We start from the raw sequence: 19,576 nt of genomic DNA on the forward strand, positions 1-19,576 counted from the left end.
TTTTTTTTTTTTTTTTTAAATCGTAAAGGAATTAAGTAACTATGAAGAAAATGAAATGTCTGGGAGCATTTGGGAGATGCAGACTAAATAAATGGGTTATTTCAGAGTTTCAGATGGTGTGTTCAGATGTGCTTCTAAAAGCATGTATTTATTCATACAATGTTTCTGGAAAAGACTGGTAAATGGAAACAGCGGTTTAATAGATGGCAGGAAGGAGATTGCCTGTTTTCTGCGGAATGAGATTCAGAGAAGAGTATGTAAAATACAAAAATTGTTCCATCCTGTAGTGTAATATTGGAGGAAATGAGCAGAGGAGGTTTTAGGGTAGGGTGGTCTTGTCCTACAGCTTTTCAGAAAGAAAAATATTAGAAGCTTGACTTGGTGTCTAACAACATCCATATTTTTGAGACTAACTGCAGTGTTAATCCTCAGTATTAATTAACACCCAGAGAGATAATGTTCTCTTTTTACTAGGTAGCTGTTTGCCTCTGTTTAATAATCGTACACATTCTAATATTTAAATAAAAATGACCATTGGATAAAGTTTGAGGGTTTACTTTGTTTCTCGAAGAATATATACAGAATTATATATGTAAAATATCAGCAACAGTGGTATTTGAACCAACAATAGACAGTGTCATGTTGAACAGAAACATGCTATTTTTTAATTATTCTGGAAAATCCTGATGGTGCTTATATAAATGGCTGTGACCAGTATATCACTGGGCAATTCATTGCTTATTTGGAGAGGCCTCTGAAACAGTTCCAGTTTTCTTTTTAAAGCAAGTACAGAAGATACTCTTATCTTTGTTATTGGCAAACGTGGTGCATCTTCTTAAAAGAAGTTGCTGGAACATCATCTGAATTGCCTGAACTTAAATTTGTACATACAATTAAGGTTTGGGTTTTTTGGTGTGTATTTTCAATTTTGATGACTTTTTATTGAAAATTACATATTTTTTTTTTTAATTAAATGTGCTTTATTATCTCCTACTTTTTTTTTTCCTTCTCAAGGAGCTCCACTGAACCTTTGATGAACTGTATTCAGTCTCTCTTCTAGAAGAAACACATCTTTTAGTTACGGACAGTCCAGCTTCTGAAGAGTTAGCTTTTTTTTTTCCTTCTCAAGGAGCTCCACTGAACCTTTGATGAACTGTATTCAGTCTCTCTTCTAGAAGAAACACATCTTTTAGTTACGGACAGTCCAGCTTCTGAAGAGTTAGCTTTTTTTTTTTCTACATTTGAGTCAAAGTCAGCTTTTCCACAACACGTTTGATTCATGACAGCAACTAAATTCCTAAGGAGGGATGTTTTTATTTGCTGTACTGAAGTAGTTTATGTTTTTAAACGGGCTTTATTAGTTTGGAGACGCAGATATTTGTAATGGGACTTTTCAGAAAGGTTTGTGTTTTGACGGAGGTGCAAGGACTGACTGTGGCATGTGTCAGCAAACAGGAATGGTGACAGGGAAGTGAGAGGAAGTGCAAAATATTTTGGTTCTTGATGAGTGGAATGCTTTAGTCTATCCCCAGCAGCCAGCTTTGTCCTTTAAATGGGCTACAACAGCTTCTTGATTGAATTGGGCCAACATGTCCAGGCCTGCCGTGCTAAACTGGCTGCTTTTTACAAAAAATTTGCTTATTGAACCCCAAGGTTGGTTTCTTTGCTTCCTCCCCGCGTCCTTTCATCACACCATGGACTGGGCTTTCTATTTCCTGACTGCGTTTCAGTCTTACGTGACCAGCCTTCCAAGAAGCAGATGGATTGTTATCAAAAAGATGATCTTGATCATGAAAGAGGATTAGGTTATGCCAAGAGGATGGATGTTGTTCTTTCATGTTGTTCTTGTGGGATGTTAAGATGCCAAATTGATGTTTAATAATCTGCTTGCATCCTTTCGCCTTTGATTATTGGCTTTTATTTAAATTACAGAGCTGTGGATCTTTTTACGTAAAAGAATGAGACATTGTTTGTTTTTTTTTCTATGATTACCTAGTTTGGTTTTTTTTTTGTTGTTTGCTGAATAGTTTGTCCATAGCTCTGTCCAGCTCTGGAAAATATATGGAATCATAGAATGGTTTGGGTTGCAAGGGACCTTGAAGATAATGGAGTTCCAACCCCCATGGGCAGGGACACCTCCCAAAAGACCAGGTTGCTCCAAGCCCCATATAACTTTGTTATCATCTATTTGGTACTTTATTCTTCATCGAATATCTATATTTTATCAAGATAAGTTGAAGTCCTTGTTAAAGAGTGGTTAATTTGCAAGGCAAGAAAAGCCTGTAAATTTGGCTACCCCAGATCTTTCTTGAAGTCCTTGTAGGTAATATGTAGGTAATTCAAATTTTAGCTCCTAAGTTGAAGTCCTTGTTAAAGAGTGGTTAATTTGCAAGGCAAGAAAAGCCTGTAAATTTGGCTACCCCAGATCTTTTCAGGAAGAGCTCCCTTGTGTCCTTTGGAGTTTCAATTATAGTTCTTCATATGTAGGTAATTCAAATTTTAGCTCCTAAATTTTTGTATAGGTGTCTCGTATCTTGATCAAAAGTCACCTCTCAGGTGCAGAGTGAAGGGTAGGTTGTCATTAAAGAAGCTTTTAATACCTGAATTGACTGTTTCACCAGACTTGTCCAGTGTGTCATAGACTTTGTTGGCTCCTGGGTATTAAGAGCAGCAAGGTCTGGTTCAGTTAATGCCATCTGAACCCTGAATGCTCTTCAGCTCTCAGACCCCTTAACTCAATAGTCAAAGGCTGGATGAAAGCAGGTTTGGGAATTCACACTCCAGAGCGAGCGCTGTCTTGACAATGCTGGCAAAGCAAATTATTTCTACAAATTTTGGGTGGTATTTTCAGAACTGGTCCTGCTGTCCGGTGTGCAATCAGGCCCAGGATCCATTTGCATGGAACTGCTGGACCTTCTGTTTTAGTTTGGATGTTTTCAGGCAAGCACAGCTGAATGTTTTCTATTTCTTTAAGGCCCTATCTGGATGGAATAGTAAGAGATCTACCTGCAGATTATGAAGATGAATATAAGGAGAGAACACGAGTGCAGCAGATCTCCAGAACTGGAAATTCTAGGTGTGGTACACAGTGTATTTTTTTTTTTCTGATAATTGCACGATGAAAGGAAAATGTTTATTTCAAATCCCTGATATGTTGTCTGAAATGGCTGATAGTTTTTCCTCCAGCTGGGATGTAGTAGAACAAGAAAGATATGTTTCCTTTGAGAGCAGCTCTTGAAGCTTTCTTTTTGAAACAGCAGACCACCCGTTCTCCAATGTGAAGACTTTCAATGATTAGAATAACATGGAATCCTTTTTTTTTTAATAGTAGTTTTAAAATGACCTTCCCCCCCCTCCCTTTTCTCTTGGTTTTGCAAGTCCTGAAGTGATGTAAATGGATGAGGCAGGAGCAGAACACTTGTAAAGCCCTTACCTGGCCTCTTGACTGGCACCACTCAGTCTGTCAGGGCTGTTGAAAACAGGGCTGTCAGAAACCACAGGTGATGGAAAACTGTGAGAAACACCTTTTTTACCAGGTGGTTTCTTCTACTTGTGACATTTGTTTGGATTTTGGGAGAGCTGTTTTTCTTAAATCCATTGCATAGCCTTGTAAGCGCATCTATCGCCTTTCACCCAGACTGCAAGTACAGTCTCCAGTTTGATCTTTCCATTTTCTCTTCTGTCTTTGCCAGAAATCAGGTACAAATTAGTTCTTCGGCTCATGAACAGGCCAGATCTGCAGCTGAAATGCCGTACGCAACAGGCCTTGTTCTCGGTATGTATAAAAACCTAACTAATGACACTGAGTTAGCCTTTCTTTGCATATTTTATTTTCCTTTGGGAATAATTAAAAACTAGAAAAATTAGCTTTTTCTTTGTGCTAACTGTCCCCAAGACTGGTAAATAAATATCGTTTACAGAGAAAAAAAACCCAACCAAACATGTTTCTTTTCCCTCTTAATATAACTGGCCTTTCTAATTAATTTTGAAGAGCCCAAGTTTCTTCTTAGATCCCATTAACAGTTTAAGTCCTGGATACTTTAAATTTTTTTACAAAATGAAGTATAAGAGGAATATTTACCCCTGTATTGTTAAAGGCATGGTATTGAATTTTAATTGCAGAAATATGGGAAATGGTGCTGTTCACAACCTTGTGCAAGAACAAACGATTCTGACCAACTCTATTCTGATCATCTCTGACTGCTTAAATCTAGCAGGGATAAATTTAAATAAGTATAGCTAATATAGATAAATCTAGCTGTCAAATTTAGCAGGGAACTTAATTGTTGAGCATAGTAGAGAGAAATACTGTTGAAAACAGCATTCCTAGCTCCATTCAGAAAAATTGTAAGGCAAAAATAAAAGAACTGCAGTAGTTCTACAGATCGGAGCCTTTGAAGACAAGCTAGGGTTGAACTGTGGAAAAATTTCTATATATTTTTACATTTGAACCTACCTGATCTTCAGTGTGATGTGTGGCAGGGCAATTTTTTGGAACTGTTTAAAGGCAACATTAAACCAGTGGTCTTGGAACGCTCGGTCTCTCTGATCTGTTCAGTCATCTCTTGCAGTAACTTGAATACACAAAGTTGTGTATTCAACTTCAAGCGGTGCTGCTTCAGAGAATATTGTTAACTATTGAGTATAAAGATTTAGTAAATTAAAACCTGAAACTTGTGGAAAAGAGAAGTGATTCCAGAATCCCCAAAAATCACAAACCGTGAGGTTTGCAACCTTTTGGTCACTTTACAGTCCCATCATAATAATTGAATAAAAAAATACTCTTTCAGTTGTGCATCATGGGTGGGGTTTTGTGGGTTGGTTGATTGGTGCTTTTCGGGAGGGGTGGGAGGCTTTTTATTTGTTTATTTGTTAATTTGATAGTTTGATTGCAGTTTCCTTCACTTTATTGTTCAGGTCTCCTTCACTGAACATTCATAGTGACTTTGTGAATGGAAATGTGTTAGGAGTTCTTGTATGCGATAGTAAAACTACATAGAACATGGTGATGATGGTTTGGTTTGCTTTTAAAATAATAAAAGACTCCACATTTATTGTGGAGGAACTACCACAAGTGAAAGTTTTTTGGGTTCAATAAAATCCACGAGGTGTTATCACTGTTTCCTTTTACATATATGTATCTGCCAATATTTTGTTTATTCTTAATAGTCATGGGAACCATCCTAAAAGTGGAGCAATTTGCTCTCCTCCCTGTGGGTTTTACTCTCTTCAGTTTTAACTTTTATTTTGATCCTCATAATTTTGGAATGCCATAGTGTATCTTCCTCAGTTGAGCATTAGGGGAAAAAAAATTATAAAATTTAAGTCACTTTTTTTAGTTGCTGTTGTATTGCGTAGCTTTCGAAATTTGTAGCTTCCTGACTACACAAAACCAGACAAACTTAGAAAATAGTAATGAAAATTTTAGTAGTTTAGAGCATCATACACCAAACAAACTGTGTCTAAAAACTAGATAGACTTTTTTTTTTCTCAGTAAAGATCCAGTGTTTTTATGCACGTTCCCAGACCGTATACTCTGCTGTGTTTCATGTTTTAAATTGGACTGAAATGCAATGTTTTTGTCCAGTACCTTTTCTGTATTTTGTGGAGTATTTACACAAATGTGTGGACATTTCCATTAGGTGGTCAGGACCGAGAACTTCTCCAAAGGAAAAAAGAGAAATACAGGCAAGAACTGATAGAACAGATGGCTGAGCAACAGCGGAATAAGAGACGGTAATGGAAAGTTACTACGTTTTAAAAGATAATGGCTGAAATTTAAAGGAATTTTGTTAATTCAATGTGGTAGGAATAATTTTCATAACTAAGGAATTCCAGCTACTAGGTAATATTGCATACAATTCAACTTGTTGGCATGAGAACTTTAGTTTTTAGTAAACAAAATCCCCAGGTTTCAATGGAACAAAGGAAAAAACATATATATTTTTCATTTTTAAAAAATTATTTTTAGTTTCCTAAGGGTAAGGAAGCTCTAACTAAAGTTACCTCTTTTGCTGGTAGAGGGTTATCTAATTACTTTGCAAAATTGAAAATGTATCTTCATTGAAAATGAAGTTTATTATGAACTTTTGCTGTAATGTGAATTAAGATCAGTTCTTAAGGAATGTCCTGAAAGGCTGTAGTTAAAAGCAATGTGGTGGTTTGACCTTTTATGAAGTTGAATTTTTATTAGGCAGAATAGATGATCACCAGATACTTCTTAAGAGTTGTGTTTATTTACAAATAATACACAGTATCCTTCTTTCTTGACTCCAGAAGAAATCAAGTGGAATCATGTCTTCTGCTAGCCTGAATTTTCAGAGTTATTTTCACCAGACTTGTCCAGTGTGTCATAGACTTTGTTGGCTCCTGGGTATTAAGAGCAGCAAGGTCTGGTTCAGTTAATGCCATCTGAACCCTGAATGCTCTTCAGCTCTCAGACCCCTTAACTCAATAGTCAAAGGCTGGATGAAAGCAGGTTTGGGAATTCACACTCCAGAGCGAGCGCTGTCTTGACAATGCTGGCAAAGCAAATTATTTCTACAAATTTTGGGTGGTATTTTCAGAACTGGTCCTGCTGTCCGGTGTGCAATCAGGCCCAGGATCCATTTGCATGGAACTGCTGGACCTTCTGTTTTAGTTTGGATGTTTTCAGGCAAGCACAGCTGAATGTTTTCTATTTCTTTAAGGCCCTATCTGGATGGAATAGTAAGAGATCTACCTGCAGATTATGAAGATGAATATAAGGAGAGAACACGAGTGCAGCAGATCTCCAGAACTGGAAATTCTAGGTGTGGTACACAGTGTATTTTTTTTTTTCTGATAATTGCACGATGAAAGGAAAATGTTTATTTCAAATCCCTGATATGTTGTCTGAAATGGCTGATAGTTTTTCCTCCAGCTGGGATGTAGTAGAACAAGAAAGATATGTTTCCTTTGAGAGCAGCTCTTGAAGCTTTCTTTTTGAAACAGCAGACCACCCGTTCTCCAATGTGAAGACTTTCAATGATTAGAATAACATGGAATCCTTTTTTTTTTAATAGTAGTTTTAAAATGACCTTCCCCCCCCTCCCTTTTCTCTTGGTTTTGCAAGTCCTGAAGTGATGTAAATGGATGAGGCAGGAGCAGAACACTTGTAAAGCCCTTACCTGGCCTCTTGACTGGCACCACTCAGTCTGTCAGGGCTGTTGAAAACAGGGCTGTCAGAAACCACAGGTGATGGAAAACTGTGAGAAACACCTTTTTTACCAGGTGGTTTCTTCTACTTGTGACATTTGTTTGGATTTTGGGAGAGCTGTTTTTCTTAAATCCATTGCATAGCCTTGTAAGCGCATCTATCGCCTTTCACCCAGACTGCAAGTACAGTCTCCAGTTTGATCTTTCCATTTTCTCTTCTGTCTTTGCCAGAAATCAGGTACAAATTAGTTCTTCGGCTCATGAACAGGCCAGATCTGCAGCTGAAATGCCGTACGCAACAGGCCTTGTTCTCGGTATGTATAAAAACCTAACTAATGACACCGAGTTAGCCTTTCTTTGCATATTTTATTTTCCTTTGGGAATAATTAAAAACTAGAAAAATTAGCTTTTTCTTTGTGCTAACTGTCCCCAAGACTGGTAAATAAATATCGTTTACAGAGAAAAAAAACCCAACCAAACATGTTTCTTTTCCCTCTTAATATAACTGGCCTTTCTAATTAATTTTGAAGAGCCCAAGTTTCTTCTTAGATACCATTAACAGTTTAAGTCCCGGATACTTTGTTAAGTTTTTTTTACAAAATGAAGTATAAGAGAAATATTTATCTCTGTATTGTTAAAGGCATGGTATTGAATTTTAATTGCAGAAATATGGGAAATGGTGCTGTTCACAACCTTGTGCAAGAACAAACGATTCTGTAGTGACAGGACGAGGGGAAATGGCTTCAAGCTGGAGGGGAACAGATTTAGATTGGAGATTAGAAGGGGGTTCTTTACTATGAGGCTGGTGGAGCACTGGAACAGGTTGCCCAGGGAGGTGGTTGAGGCCCCATCCCTGCAGCTGAAATGCCGTACGCAACAGGCCTTGTTCTCGGTATGTATAAAAACCTAACTAATGACACTGAGTTAGCCTTTCTTTGCATATTTTATTTTCCTTTGGGAATAATTAAAAACTAGAAAAATTAGCTTTTTCTTTGTGCTAACTGTCCCCAAGACTGGTAAATAAATATCGTTTACAGAGAAAAAAAACCCAACCAAACATGTTTCTTTTCCCTCTTAATATAACTGGCCTTTCTAATTAATTTTGAAGAGCCCAAGTTTCTTCTTAGATCCCATTAACAGTTTAAGTCCTGGATACTTTAAATTTTTTTACAAAATGAAGTATAAGAGGAATATTTACCCCTGTATTGTTAAAGGCATGGTATTGAATTTTAATTGCAGAAATATGGGAAATGGTGCTGTTCACAACCTTGTGCAAGAACAAACGATTCTGACCAACTCTATTCTGATCATCTCTGACTGCTTAAATCTAGCAGGGATAAATTTAAATAAGTATAGCTAATATAGATAAATCTAGCTGTCAAATTTAGCAGGGAACTTAATTGTTGAGCATAGTAGAGAGAAATACTGTTGAAAACAGCATTCCTAGCTCCATTCAGAAAAATTGTAAGGCAAAAATAAAAGAACTGCAGTAGTTCTACAGATCGGAGCCTTTGAAGACAAGCTAGGGTTGAACTGTGGAAAAATTTCTATATATTTTTACATTTGAACCTACCTGATCTTCAGTGTGATGTGTGGCAGGGCAATTTTTTGGAACTGTTTAAAGGCAACATTAAACCAGTGGTCTTGGAACGCTCGGTCTCTCTGATCTGTTCAGTCATCTCTTGCAGTAACTTGAATACACAAAGTTGTGTATTCAACTTCAAGCGGTGCTGCTTCAGAGAATATTGTTAACTATTGAGTATAAAGATTTAGTAAATTAAAACCTGAAACTTGTGGAAATGAGAAGTGATTCCAGAATCCCCAAAAATCACAAACCGTGAGGTTTGCAACCTTTTGGTCACTTTACAGTCCCATCATAATAATTGAATAAAAAAATACTCTTTTGAACTGTGGAAAAATTTCTATATATTTTTACATTTGAACCTACCTGATCTTCAGTGTGATGTGTGGCAGGGCAATTTTTTGGAACTGTTTAAAGGCAACATTAAACCAGTGGTCTTTGAACGCTCAGTCTCTCTGATCTGTTCAGTCATCTCTCGCAGTAACTTGAATACACAAAGTTGTGAATTTGTATTCCTAGCGGTGCTGCTTTGGAGAATATTGTTAACTATTGAGTATAAAGATTTAGTAAATTAAAACCTGAAACTTGTGGAAAAGAGAAGTGATTCCAGAATCCCCAAAAATCACAAACCGTGAGGTTTGCAACCTTTTGGTCACTTTACAGTCCCATCATAATAATTGAATAAAAAAATACTCTTTCAGTTGTGCATCATGGGTGGGGTTTTGTGGGTTGGTTGATTGGTGCTTTTCGGGAGGGGTGGGAGGCTTTTTATTTGTTTATTTGTTAATTTGATAGTTTGATTGCAGTTTCCTTCACTTTATTGTTCAGGTCTCCTTCACTGAACATTCATAGTGACTTTGTGAATGGAAATGTGTTAGGAGTTCTTGTATGCGATAGTAAAACTACATAGAACATGGTGATGATGGTTTGGTTTGCTTTTAAAATAATAAAAGACTCCACATTTATTGTGGAGGAACTACCACAAGTGAAAGTTTTTTGGGTTCAATAAAATCCACGAGGTGTTATCACTGTTTCCTTTTACATATATGTATCTGCCAATATTTTGTTTATTCTCCCATTAACAGTTTAAGTCCTGGATACTTTAAATTTTTTTACAAAATGAAGTATAAGAGGAATATTTACCCCTGTATTGTTAAAGGCATGGTATTGAATTTTAATTGCAGAAATATGGGAAATGGTGCTGTTCACAACCTTGTGCAAGAACAAACGATTCTGACCAACTCTATTCTGATCATCTCTGACTGCTTAAATCTAGCAGGGATAAATTTAAATAAGTATAGCTAATATAGATAAATCTAGCTGTCAAATTTAGCAGGGAACTTAATTGTTGAGCATAGTAGAGAGAAATACTGTTGAAAACAGCATTCCTAGCTCCATTCAGAAAAATTGTAAGGCAAAAATAAAAGAACTGCAGTAGTTCTACAGATCGGAGCCTTTGAAGACAAGCTAGGGTTGAACTGTGGAAAAATTTCTATATATTTTTACATTTGAACCTACCTGATCTTCAGTGTGATGTGTGGCAGGGCAATTTTTTGGAACTGTTTAAAGGCAACATTAAACCAGTGGTCTTGGAACGCTCGGTCTCTCTGATCTGTTCAGTCATCTCTTGCAGTAACTTGAATACACAAAGTTGTGTATTCAACTTCAAGCGGTGCTGCTTCAGAGAATATTGTTAACTATTGAGTATAAAGATTTAGTAAATTAAAACCTGAAACTTGTGGAAAAGAGAAGTGATTCCAGAATCCCCAAAAATCACAAACCGTGAGGTTTGCAACCTTTTGGTCACTTTACAGTCCCATCATAATAATTGAATAAAAAATGGTGCTTTTTGGGAGGGGTGGGAGGCTTTTTATTTGTTTATTTGTTAATTTGATAGTTTGATTGCAGTTTCCTTCACTTTATTGTTCAGGTCTCCTTCACTGAACATTCATAGTGACTTTGTGAATGGAAATGTGTTAGGAGTTCTTGTGTGTGATAGTCATACTACATAGAACATGGTGATCATGGTTTGGTTTGCTTTTAAAATAATAAAAGACTCCACGTTTATTGTGGAGGAACTACCACAAGTGAAAGTTTTTTGGGTTAAATAAAATCAACACGAGGTGTTATCACTGTTTCCTTTTACATATATATATCTGCCAATATTTTGTTTATTCTTAACAGTCATGGGAACCATCCTAAAAGTGGAGCAATTTGCTCTCCTCCCTGTGGGTTTTACTCTCTTCAGTTTTAACTTTCATTTTGATCCTCATAATTTTGGAATGCCATAGTGTATCTTCCTCAGTTGAGCATTAGGGAAAAAAAATATAAAATTTAAGTCACTTTTTTTAGTTGTGTTGTATTGTGTAGCTTTGAAATTTGTAGCTTCCTGACTACAAAAAACCAGACAAACTTAGAAAATAGTAATGAAAATTTTAGTAGTTTAGAGCATCATACACCAAACAAACTGTGTCTAAAAACTAGATAGACTTTTCTTTTTCTCAGTAAAGATCCAGTATTTTTATGCAGGATCCAAGATCGTATACTCTGCTGTGTTTCATGTTTTAAATTGACTGAAATGCAATGTTTTTGTCTGGTACCTTTTCTGTATTTTGTGGTGTATTTACACAAATGTGTGGACATTTCCATTAGGTGGTCAGGACCGAGAAGAAAAAAAATTATAAAATTTAAGTCACTTTTTTTAGTTGCTGTTGTATTGCGTAGCTTTCGAAATTTGTAGCTTCCTGACTACACAAAACCAGACAAACTTAGAAAATAGTAATGAAAATTTTAGTAGTTTAGAGCATCATACACCAAACAAACTGTGTCTAAAAACTAGATAGACTTTTTTTTTTCTCAGTAAAGATCACTTTACAGTCCCATCATAATAATTGAATAAAAAAATACTCTTTCAGTTGTGCATCATGGGTGGGGTTTTGTGGGTTGGTTGATTGGTGCTTTTCGGGAGGGGTGGGAGGCTTTTTATTTGTTTATTTGTTAATTTGATAGTTTGATTGCAGTTTCCTTCACTTTATTGTTCAGGTCTCCTTCACTGAACATTCATAGTGACTTTGTGAATGGAAATGTGTTAGGAGTTCTTGTATGCGATAGTAAAACTACATAGAACATGGTGATGATGGTTTGGGAATTTTGTTAATTCAATGTGGTAGGAATAATTTTCATAACTAAGGAATTCCAGCTACTAGGTAATATTGCATACAATTCAACTTGTTGGCATGAGAACTTTAGTTTTTAGTAAACAAAATCCCCAGGTTTCAATGGAACAAAGGAAAAAACATATATATTTTTCATTTTTAAAAAATTATTTTTAGTTTCCTAAGGGTAAGGAAGCTCTAACTAAAGTTACCTCTTTTGCTGGTAGAGGGTTATCTAATTACTTTGCAAAATTGAAAATGTATCTTCATTGAAAATGAAGTTTATTATGAACTTTTGCTGTAATGTGAATTAAGATCAGTTCTTAAGGAATGTCCTGAAAGGCTGTAGTTAAAAGCAATGTGGTGGTTTGACCTTTTATGAAGTTGAATTTTTATTAGGCAGAATAGATGATCACCAGATACTTCTTAAGAGTTGTGTTTATTTACTGAAATGCAATGTTTTTGTCTGGTACCTTTTCTGTATTTTGTGGTGTATTTACACAAATGTGTGGACATTTCCATTAGGTGGTCAGGACCGAGAACTTCTCCAAAGGAAAAAAGAGAAATACAGGCAAGAACTGATAGAACAGATGGCTGAGCAACAGCGGAATAAGAGACGGTAATGGAAAGTTACTACGTTTTTAAAGATAATGGCTGAAATTTAAAGGAATTTTGTTAATTCAATGTGGTAGGAATAATTTTCATAACTAAGGAATTCCAGCTACTAGGTAATATTGCATACAATTCAACTTGTTGGCATGAGAACTTTAGTTTTTAGTAAACAAAATCCCCAGGTTTCAATGGAACAAAGGAAAAAACATATATATTTTTCATTTTTAAAAAATTATTTTTAGTTTCCTAAGGGTAAGGAAGCTCTAACTAAAGTTACCTCTTTTGCTGGTAGAGGGTTATCTAATTACTTTGCAAAATTGAAAATGTATCTTCATTGAAAATGAAGTTTATTATGAACTTTTGCTGTAATGTGAATTAAGATCAGTTCTTAAGGAATGTCCTGAAAGGCTGTAGTTAAAAGCAATGTGGTGGTTTGACCTTTTATGAAGTTGAATTTTTATTAGGCAGAATAGATGATCACCAGATACTTCTTAAGAGTTGTGTTTATTTACAAATAATACACAGTATCCTTCTTTCTTGACTCCAGAAGAAATCAAGTGGAATCATGTCTTCTGCTAGCCTGAATTTTCAGAGTTATTTTAACTACAGAGTTGTGATGTTTGTGCTTTGAAAGAATGAGTATAGTTGTTACTGCTTTCTGGTTTGATAATTTATTTTTCTTTTTTAAAACAAAAACAGTGAGAAAGAACTTGAGCTCTCAGTTGCTGCTTCTGGAGCTCAAGACCCAGAAAAGAAGGTAAAGAACTCAGCTTTTCTTTCACCTATATAGACTTTTAATTACATGTACACTGTGGTTGCTCAGTCACAAAACTCTGTAGGGCTTTTATAGATAGGTAACTGTGTTTTTTTTTCCTAATAGGTCATTAGCATAGAATAAAATTGAAGCCAAGGATGATAAGGTTGTAACACAGGCTTTCAGCTTAAGAGGAAAATATTTTCATGGCAGTTATTGAACGTTTTCCTTTGCTGTGACCAAGTGGAAATTTTGTACAAGCAGTGGGTATCATGGAAAAAAATACTTTGCAGTGGTAGCCAGTACATGCACACATTGCTGCCTTTGGGAATGGAAAGGATGCTCTAGAATATTTTTGCTCTCTTTCACTTAAAATAAAGAAATCCAGTTGTTTTGCAGTTGAGTCGATCTCATTGGAGCAATTTGGAGTTTCAGATTTGTAATGGTTTCTGAAACTATCATATGTAGTATTTTTTCTAGGATTTTATGAAAAGCAAGAGGCTTAATATTGTGTTGCTTGTGAGGCTTAATACAGAGTTACTGCTGTCTCCACTTCCTTAGCGAGGTGATTATTGTACTGAGAATTTTAATTAGCATGTATGAGAGAGCAGATTGACAGCACTAGTAACATTAGTACCAGACTGATTGTCATAGAACCAGTATGATTTGCACGTGTGTCTGTGAAGTGCCCAAAGCCTTTACATCTTGGGTGAAGTTGAGATTGACTGCTGGAATCGTAGGATGGGTAACGTTCTCAAGGAAGAACAAACTGGTTATTAATTTAAGTGGTTAAATTATCATTGGTGCCATTTCTGGAGAGCTCAGCAGAGACGGAAGGAGCTCCAGAAAATGAAGATGAACGATTAGCTGGAAGATGCTGTTTGTCAGCATGTGAGGCAGGAGGCTGAGAATGCCACACAGATAAGCCATGAAGCTGAATCAAAATTCTTACCCTAAATGAGGAGGACACTGACCAGTGCCCTGGCTGCGTGTTCCTGCCCTCTCTGCTTGAAGTATCCCTCCTCCTTGTTTGATCCCTCTTGGTACCTGATTCAGCTTGGTTAACTGGCAAAAACCTATGTCTTTTTTGCTAATTTCATTGGCTTAGAGAGGTCAGTTGGCTAATCAGGGATTCGGATGGTGAAAGGGAGAGGGATGGAGCGTACAGCTGGGAGCCAGGCAGGAAAAGAGGGAAAAACCAAGTGCACAGCGGGCTCTGAGGTCAGTGTAAACAGTTTGGTTTCATCAAAGCTGAGGAGGCAGGAGCAAGCTGTGCTTCATGAAGCACTCCATAGACCTTACACATCTCAGCCAGAGACTGAAAAGGGCCTGTTGTAGGAAAAAAATTATATCCAGAGCAAGTCCAGGGCATGTACAATGTTTTAAAACCATTAATTTAGCTGAAAGCCTTCAATTAAGTAGAATTGGTGCATTCATTAAGCTGCAGTCGCTGTTAGCTTTAAATTGCCTCTTGGGGAGGGATTCTAATTAGGTAGATTTCTTGATTAATTACAGGTTGGTTAAATAGCAATGCCTGATTAAGAATCTATAAATGTAGGCTGGTGTATATAGTGCTTGTTTGAAAGAAAACAATCCCCAGGATGAAGTGAGTACCGGAGTCACATCTGAAATGAGCCACAGAGCTGAAATCTGGGGTGCTTTGGGAACAGTTCACATCAAAATTATTAGTGAGAAAGGCTGTTTCCAGTGTTTTCCTGCTCAAAGACACTGGATTTGAAAACACAAGTTTAAAAAAAAAAAGTCTGTAGACTGCTTTGTAATTTTCAATTGCTGTGGCTCATTTTTATTGTCTAATTTTGTATCCACATCTAGAAATTTGAAGTTAAACTTTATAAGCAAATATTCACATCTAGTAGGATTTGAGATTCTTAATGCTTGTAGTTCATGATTGGTGAGTACTAACTGCCTTGTGTATACTGTCTTGCAGCTAAGTGATGAGGAGGTAAAGATTTAATCTTTTGCTGAAATACTTCTCTATTGTAGGGTGTATGGTTTGCTGTTAGAGAATTAATATTTAGCTGTTTGCTGGTATTACTTTCTCTGTATGCATGTTAATCAAAACACTACAATGTTAGGACGAGTAAATTCGGAAAGAAAATCTGTTTTACTTACATAATGTATGATTTTTTTTCTGGTCTTCTATTATATTGACTGGTTTAAACGAACCTTAAAATATTTATGAGTAGCAGCTGGTACAAGGGCTTTCTGGGTGTGATAGGATAGTTCTGAAACTAACCGACTTGCATGCCTTTGCCTTACCTGCATGTTGCCTTTGACCTTTTTCTGAGGCTGCCAGTTATCAATAAACATTTGATGCTTTAAAAAAACAAAACAAAAATCCTTCAAAATTGTGTAATTCTTACAGTTGGAAAAGCTGATAAAATCAAAGGAATCCAAAAAATAAAATAACAGTATTGCAAGGAAATGTTTATTGGAAGAAGTCTCAGTGTGTGTTTGTTTTTATTTTTACTGATTATGAGCTATTATAGTTTTTGGGGTGAGGGGGTGTGTTTTAGAAACTTTTCTGATAAATAATATGGTAATACTGTCAGTGTAAGGAACCGGTTGTCTGTAATACAGGTTATCTACAGCCACTGCATAAATAGATTTTTTAAAATCATGAGTAATAACTAGGACCATGTACTTCCTGAAACCATGGCCATAGAGGCTGGATTTTGTAAATCTGATAAACACGCTGGATTTCCTTGTAGTGTTAAATTTCCAGGAACTCCTTGCAAGAAAAAAAATATGCAATTACTAGAAATTTGAACAGCTAGTTGGGGCCCAGTGAAGTGGTTAACGCAGCCTAAATGGAGGTTCAGAAGGTTTCCTGGTAATAACAAAGTAATTGCTTTTTTTTTTTCCTCTCTCTTTTTGTATTTTTTCCTTCTTCAGCCAAATAGGTTGAAGCAGTTTGGCTTGACAGCCAGAGCTTCTGAAGAGAATGTGCCCCCTGAAAGGCCTAGGGTGGCTTTCCAAACTCCAGTGCCTGTCCCTTCAGCCTCTCCGGTGAATGAAGACTTTCACAGGGGCCTGGCCAGCACTCTTGGTGAAATAGCAGCCCCCAGGTGCTTTGCCATCATCTTCATTTTGCATGTTAAATAAGCTTGGTGCTGAGCATCTTATTACTACTGAGTGGGTGCTTGTGTAGAATCATAGAATTGCTTGGGTTGGAAGGGACCTTTCAGATCAAGTCCAACCATCAACCCAACACTGACAAAACCCATCACTAACCCATGTCTCTAAGCACTATGTCTGCCTGTCTTTTGAATACCTCCAGGGATGGTGACTCCACCACTGCCCTGGGCAGCCCATTCCAAGGCTTGACAACCCTTTCAGTGAAGAAATTGTTCCTAATCTCCAACCTGAACCTCCCCTGGTGAAACTTGAGGCTTTTTCCTCTTGTCCTGTCACCTGTTCCTTGGGAGAAGAGACCAACCCTCCCTGGCTACACCCTCCTTTCAGGGAGTTGGAGAGAGTGAGGTGGTCTCCCCTCAGCCTCCTTTTCTCCAGGCTGAACACCCCCAGCTCCCTCAGCCTCTCCTCACAAGACTTGTGCTCCAGACCCCTCACCAGCTCCGTTGCCCTTCTTTGAACACGCTCCAGCACCTCAATGTCCTTGTTGTGAGGGGCCCAAAACTGGGTGCAGTTCTCGAGGCAGGGCCTCACCAGTGCCCAGAACAGTTCACTTCCCTAGTTCTGCTGGCCACGCTGTTCCTGACACAGGCCAGGATGCTGGTGACCTTTGTGGCCACCTGGGCACACTGCTGGCTCATGTTGAGCCAACAGTTGACCAACACGCTGAGGTCCTTTTCTGTGGGGCAGCTCCAGCCGCTCTGTCCCCAGCCTGTAGTGCTGCATGGGCTTGGTGTGACCCAAGTGCAGGACCTGATACTTGCCCTTATTGAACCTCATCCCATTGGCCTCTTCCCATTAATCCATCCCATCCAGATCCTTCTGTAGAGCCTTCCTACGCTCAAGTAGGTCAACACTCCCAGTGTAGGATAAGAGTCATACTATAAAAATGATAACCATGATGGCTGTGGGTGTAATATTGAACCATATGTGAGGGTGCTTGGGGTGCATGCCCAGTGGTGTCCGTATTGTTAGAAGGCTGGTGTGCCATGAGTTTGGCCCCTGTTAATTAAGCCATCTCCCAGGGGTGGGCTCAGGAATGCAGTGTAGGCAAGGAGAGCTGCCACTAGACACAATGTTTGAGACTAAACTGTTTTGGGAGAAAGAAGGAGCTTTAGGCATGTGGCTGAAGCTGGACTGTGCCACTTGCTCTTTGACCAGAGACTAATCCTTGGCTTGGAATAGTGTGGGTTCATCATGTACTACTCCCTAAGGGAAGGTTCATTTCCTACTGAGACTTATTGTAACTTGTTCCTGCACGGCACTAATGAGAGGTCTTGGGCTGAGATAAATCTAGAGTTTTCCTATAGTGAATTCCCTCTTTTTTTTTTTTCCTTTATTCTTTTTTTTTCTTTCTCTTTTCTTTTCTCCTCTCTCTTTTCTCCTCTCTCTTTTCTCCTCTCTCTTTTCTCCTCTCTCTTTTCTCCTCTCTCTTTTCTCCTCTCTCTTTTCTCCTCTCTCTTTTCTCCTCTCTCTTTTCTCCTCTCTCTTTTCTCCTCTCTCTTTTCTCCTCTCTCTTTTCTCCTCTCTCTTTTCTCCTCTCTCTTTTCTCCTCTCTCTTTTCTCCTCTCTCTTTTCTCCTCTCTCTTTTCTCCTCTCTCTTTTCTCCTCTCTCTTTTCTCCTCTCTCTTTTCTCCTCTCTCTTTTCTCCTCTCTCTTTTCTCCTCTCTCTTTTCTCCTCTCTCTTTTCTCCTCTCTCCTCTTTCTTCTCCTCTTTCAGTTGTGCAACAAAACAAAAAATTGTCTTCCTTTTTTTCTTTAAGGCTTGCGCCGATGCCGCCGCCGCCTCCACCACCAGTTTTGACAGACAACTATAGAACACCTTACGATGACGCGTATTACTTTTACGGGGCAAGGAATCCCTTGGATCCCAATCTTGCATATTGTAAGTTGATGATTTTAGTCGGATTGGCTGTAAGAGTGGTTTGGCTCACTGCTTTTAATCTAATTAAATGATGAATGATGTAGAATTAGTTACAGCAACTTAAACCCATTTCTTAGATGTGTGTTGAATGAAAAGTAGCCTTTTTTTTCAATGCTAGTTTTGAATGAAGTAGTTTTCTCCAACCACAACAGGGGCTATGACCTCCAGAAATCTTGTTCATCTCTTGAACAAGCTCTAGTCTAAGCTACTTAGCCATTACTCCTACCAGATAATTTTCTTCATAGTTTTGATAATTAAACATTGTTTTCTAAAATTGCTTTAATCATATTGTAATACATGTTTAGGTGTTGTTACAATTTCAGATATAATTTCAAATATTTTTAAAGGGACTGTATGAAGTAATCAAACGTTTTATTTTAAAAACTCCTTTTTAATCTACCCTTCGACTGCTTCATGATGATTTGAAATTTCTTCCGAAGATCTAATCTAAATTTCCCCTCTTTCAGTTTAAAACCATTACCCCTTGTCATGTGACTCCCCTCCCTGATCCAGAGTCCCTCCCCATCTCTCCTGGAGCCCCTTTAGGGACTGGAAGGGGCTCTAATGTCCCCCTGGAGTCTTCTCTTCTCCAGGCTGAACAACCCCAACTCTCTCAGCCTCTCCTCATAGCAGAGGTGCTCCAGCACTCTTGAGCATCTTCAGGGCCCTCAGAATCACAGAATTGCCTAGGTTGGAAGGGACCTTTAAGATCATCTAGTCCAACAAAAAAACCAAACCAAACCAAAAAACCAACACTAAACCATATTCCTGAGCACCATGTCAACTCATCTTTTGAGTATCTCCTCTGGACTTGTCCAACAGGTCCATGTCCTTCTGTTGGGGGCTCCAGAGCTGGACCCAATACTCCAGGTGCGATCCAAGTTAAAATAAAGGAGGAAAAAAAACCTTACAGTAACTCTTTTACTGGTTGTTTTGAATGAGATTTGTATCCATTGGGGAATTTCAGGAATGCTAGAGATTTAAGAGCAAAATTTTTTAGGGTTTTTCTTTTTGTCAGTGTAAATTTCTCCCTATTTTGAAATGTGATAGTTTACGGTTTGAGAAAGTGGTTTTCTTTTTGTTTGGTTTTTTTAAGTTCCAGGCACCTTTTTTGCCTTTTTTTTGTAATCTTATTTTCAGACCACGGTTTCAACTCTCAGAAGTTTGAGGGGTTTTTGTGGTGTTTTTTTTTGGTGTAGGTTTGGGTTGTTTTGTGT

At 37.7% G+C, this 19,576-nt stretch overlaps 1 protein-coding gene across 1 annotated transcript in view; it reads left to right on the plus strand.

The window, feature by feature from the left end:
* CSPP1 (centrosome and spindle pole associated protein 1) overlaps positions 1-19,576 on the plus strand; it is a 71,818-nt gene that overhangs the window by 16,995 nt on the left and 35,247 nt on the right. The window contains exons 8-13 of the mRNA XM_014939665.1: positions 2,975-3,076; positions 3,693-3,775; positions 5,643-5,736; positions 13,225-13,282; positions 16,196-16,368; positions 18,199-18,320. Coding sequence (XP_014795151.1) covers positions 2,975-3,076; positions 3,693-3,775; positions 5,643-5,736; positions 13,225-13,282; positions 16,196-16,368; positions 18,199-18,320 — 632 coding nt within the window. The remainder of the gene's footprint in view (positions 1-2,974; positions 3,077-3,692; positions 3,776-5,642; positions 5,737-13,224; positions 13,283-16,195; positions 16,369-18,198; positions 18,321-19,576) is intronic.

This window comes from Calidris pugnax, unplaced genomic scaffold (genome assembly GCF_001431845.1).
Source record: "Calidris pugnax isolate Ruff unplaced genomic scaffold, ASM143184v1 scaffold5, whole genome shotgun sequence".
NCBI lineage: Eukaryota > Metazoa > Chordata > Aves > Charadriiformes > Scolopacidae > Calidris > Calidris pugnax.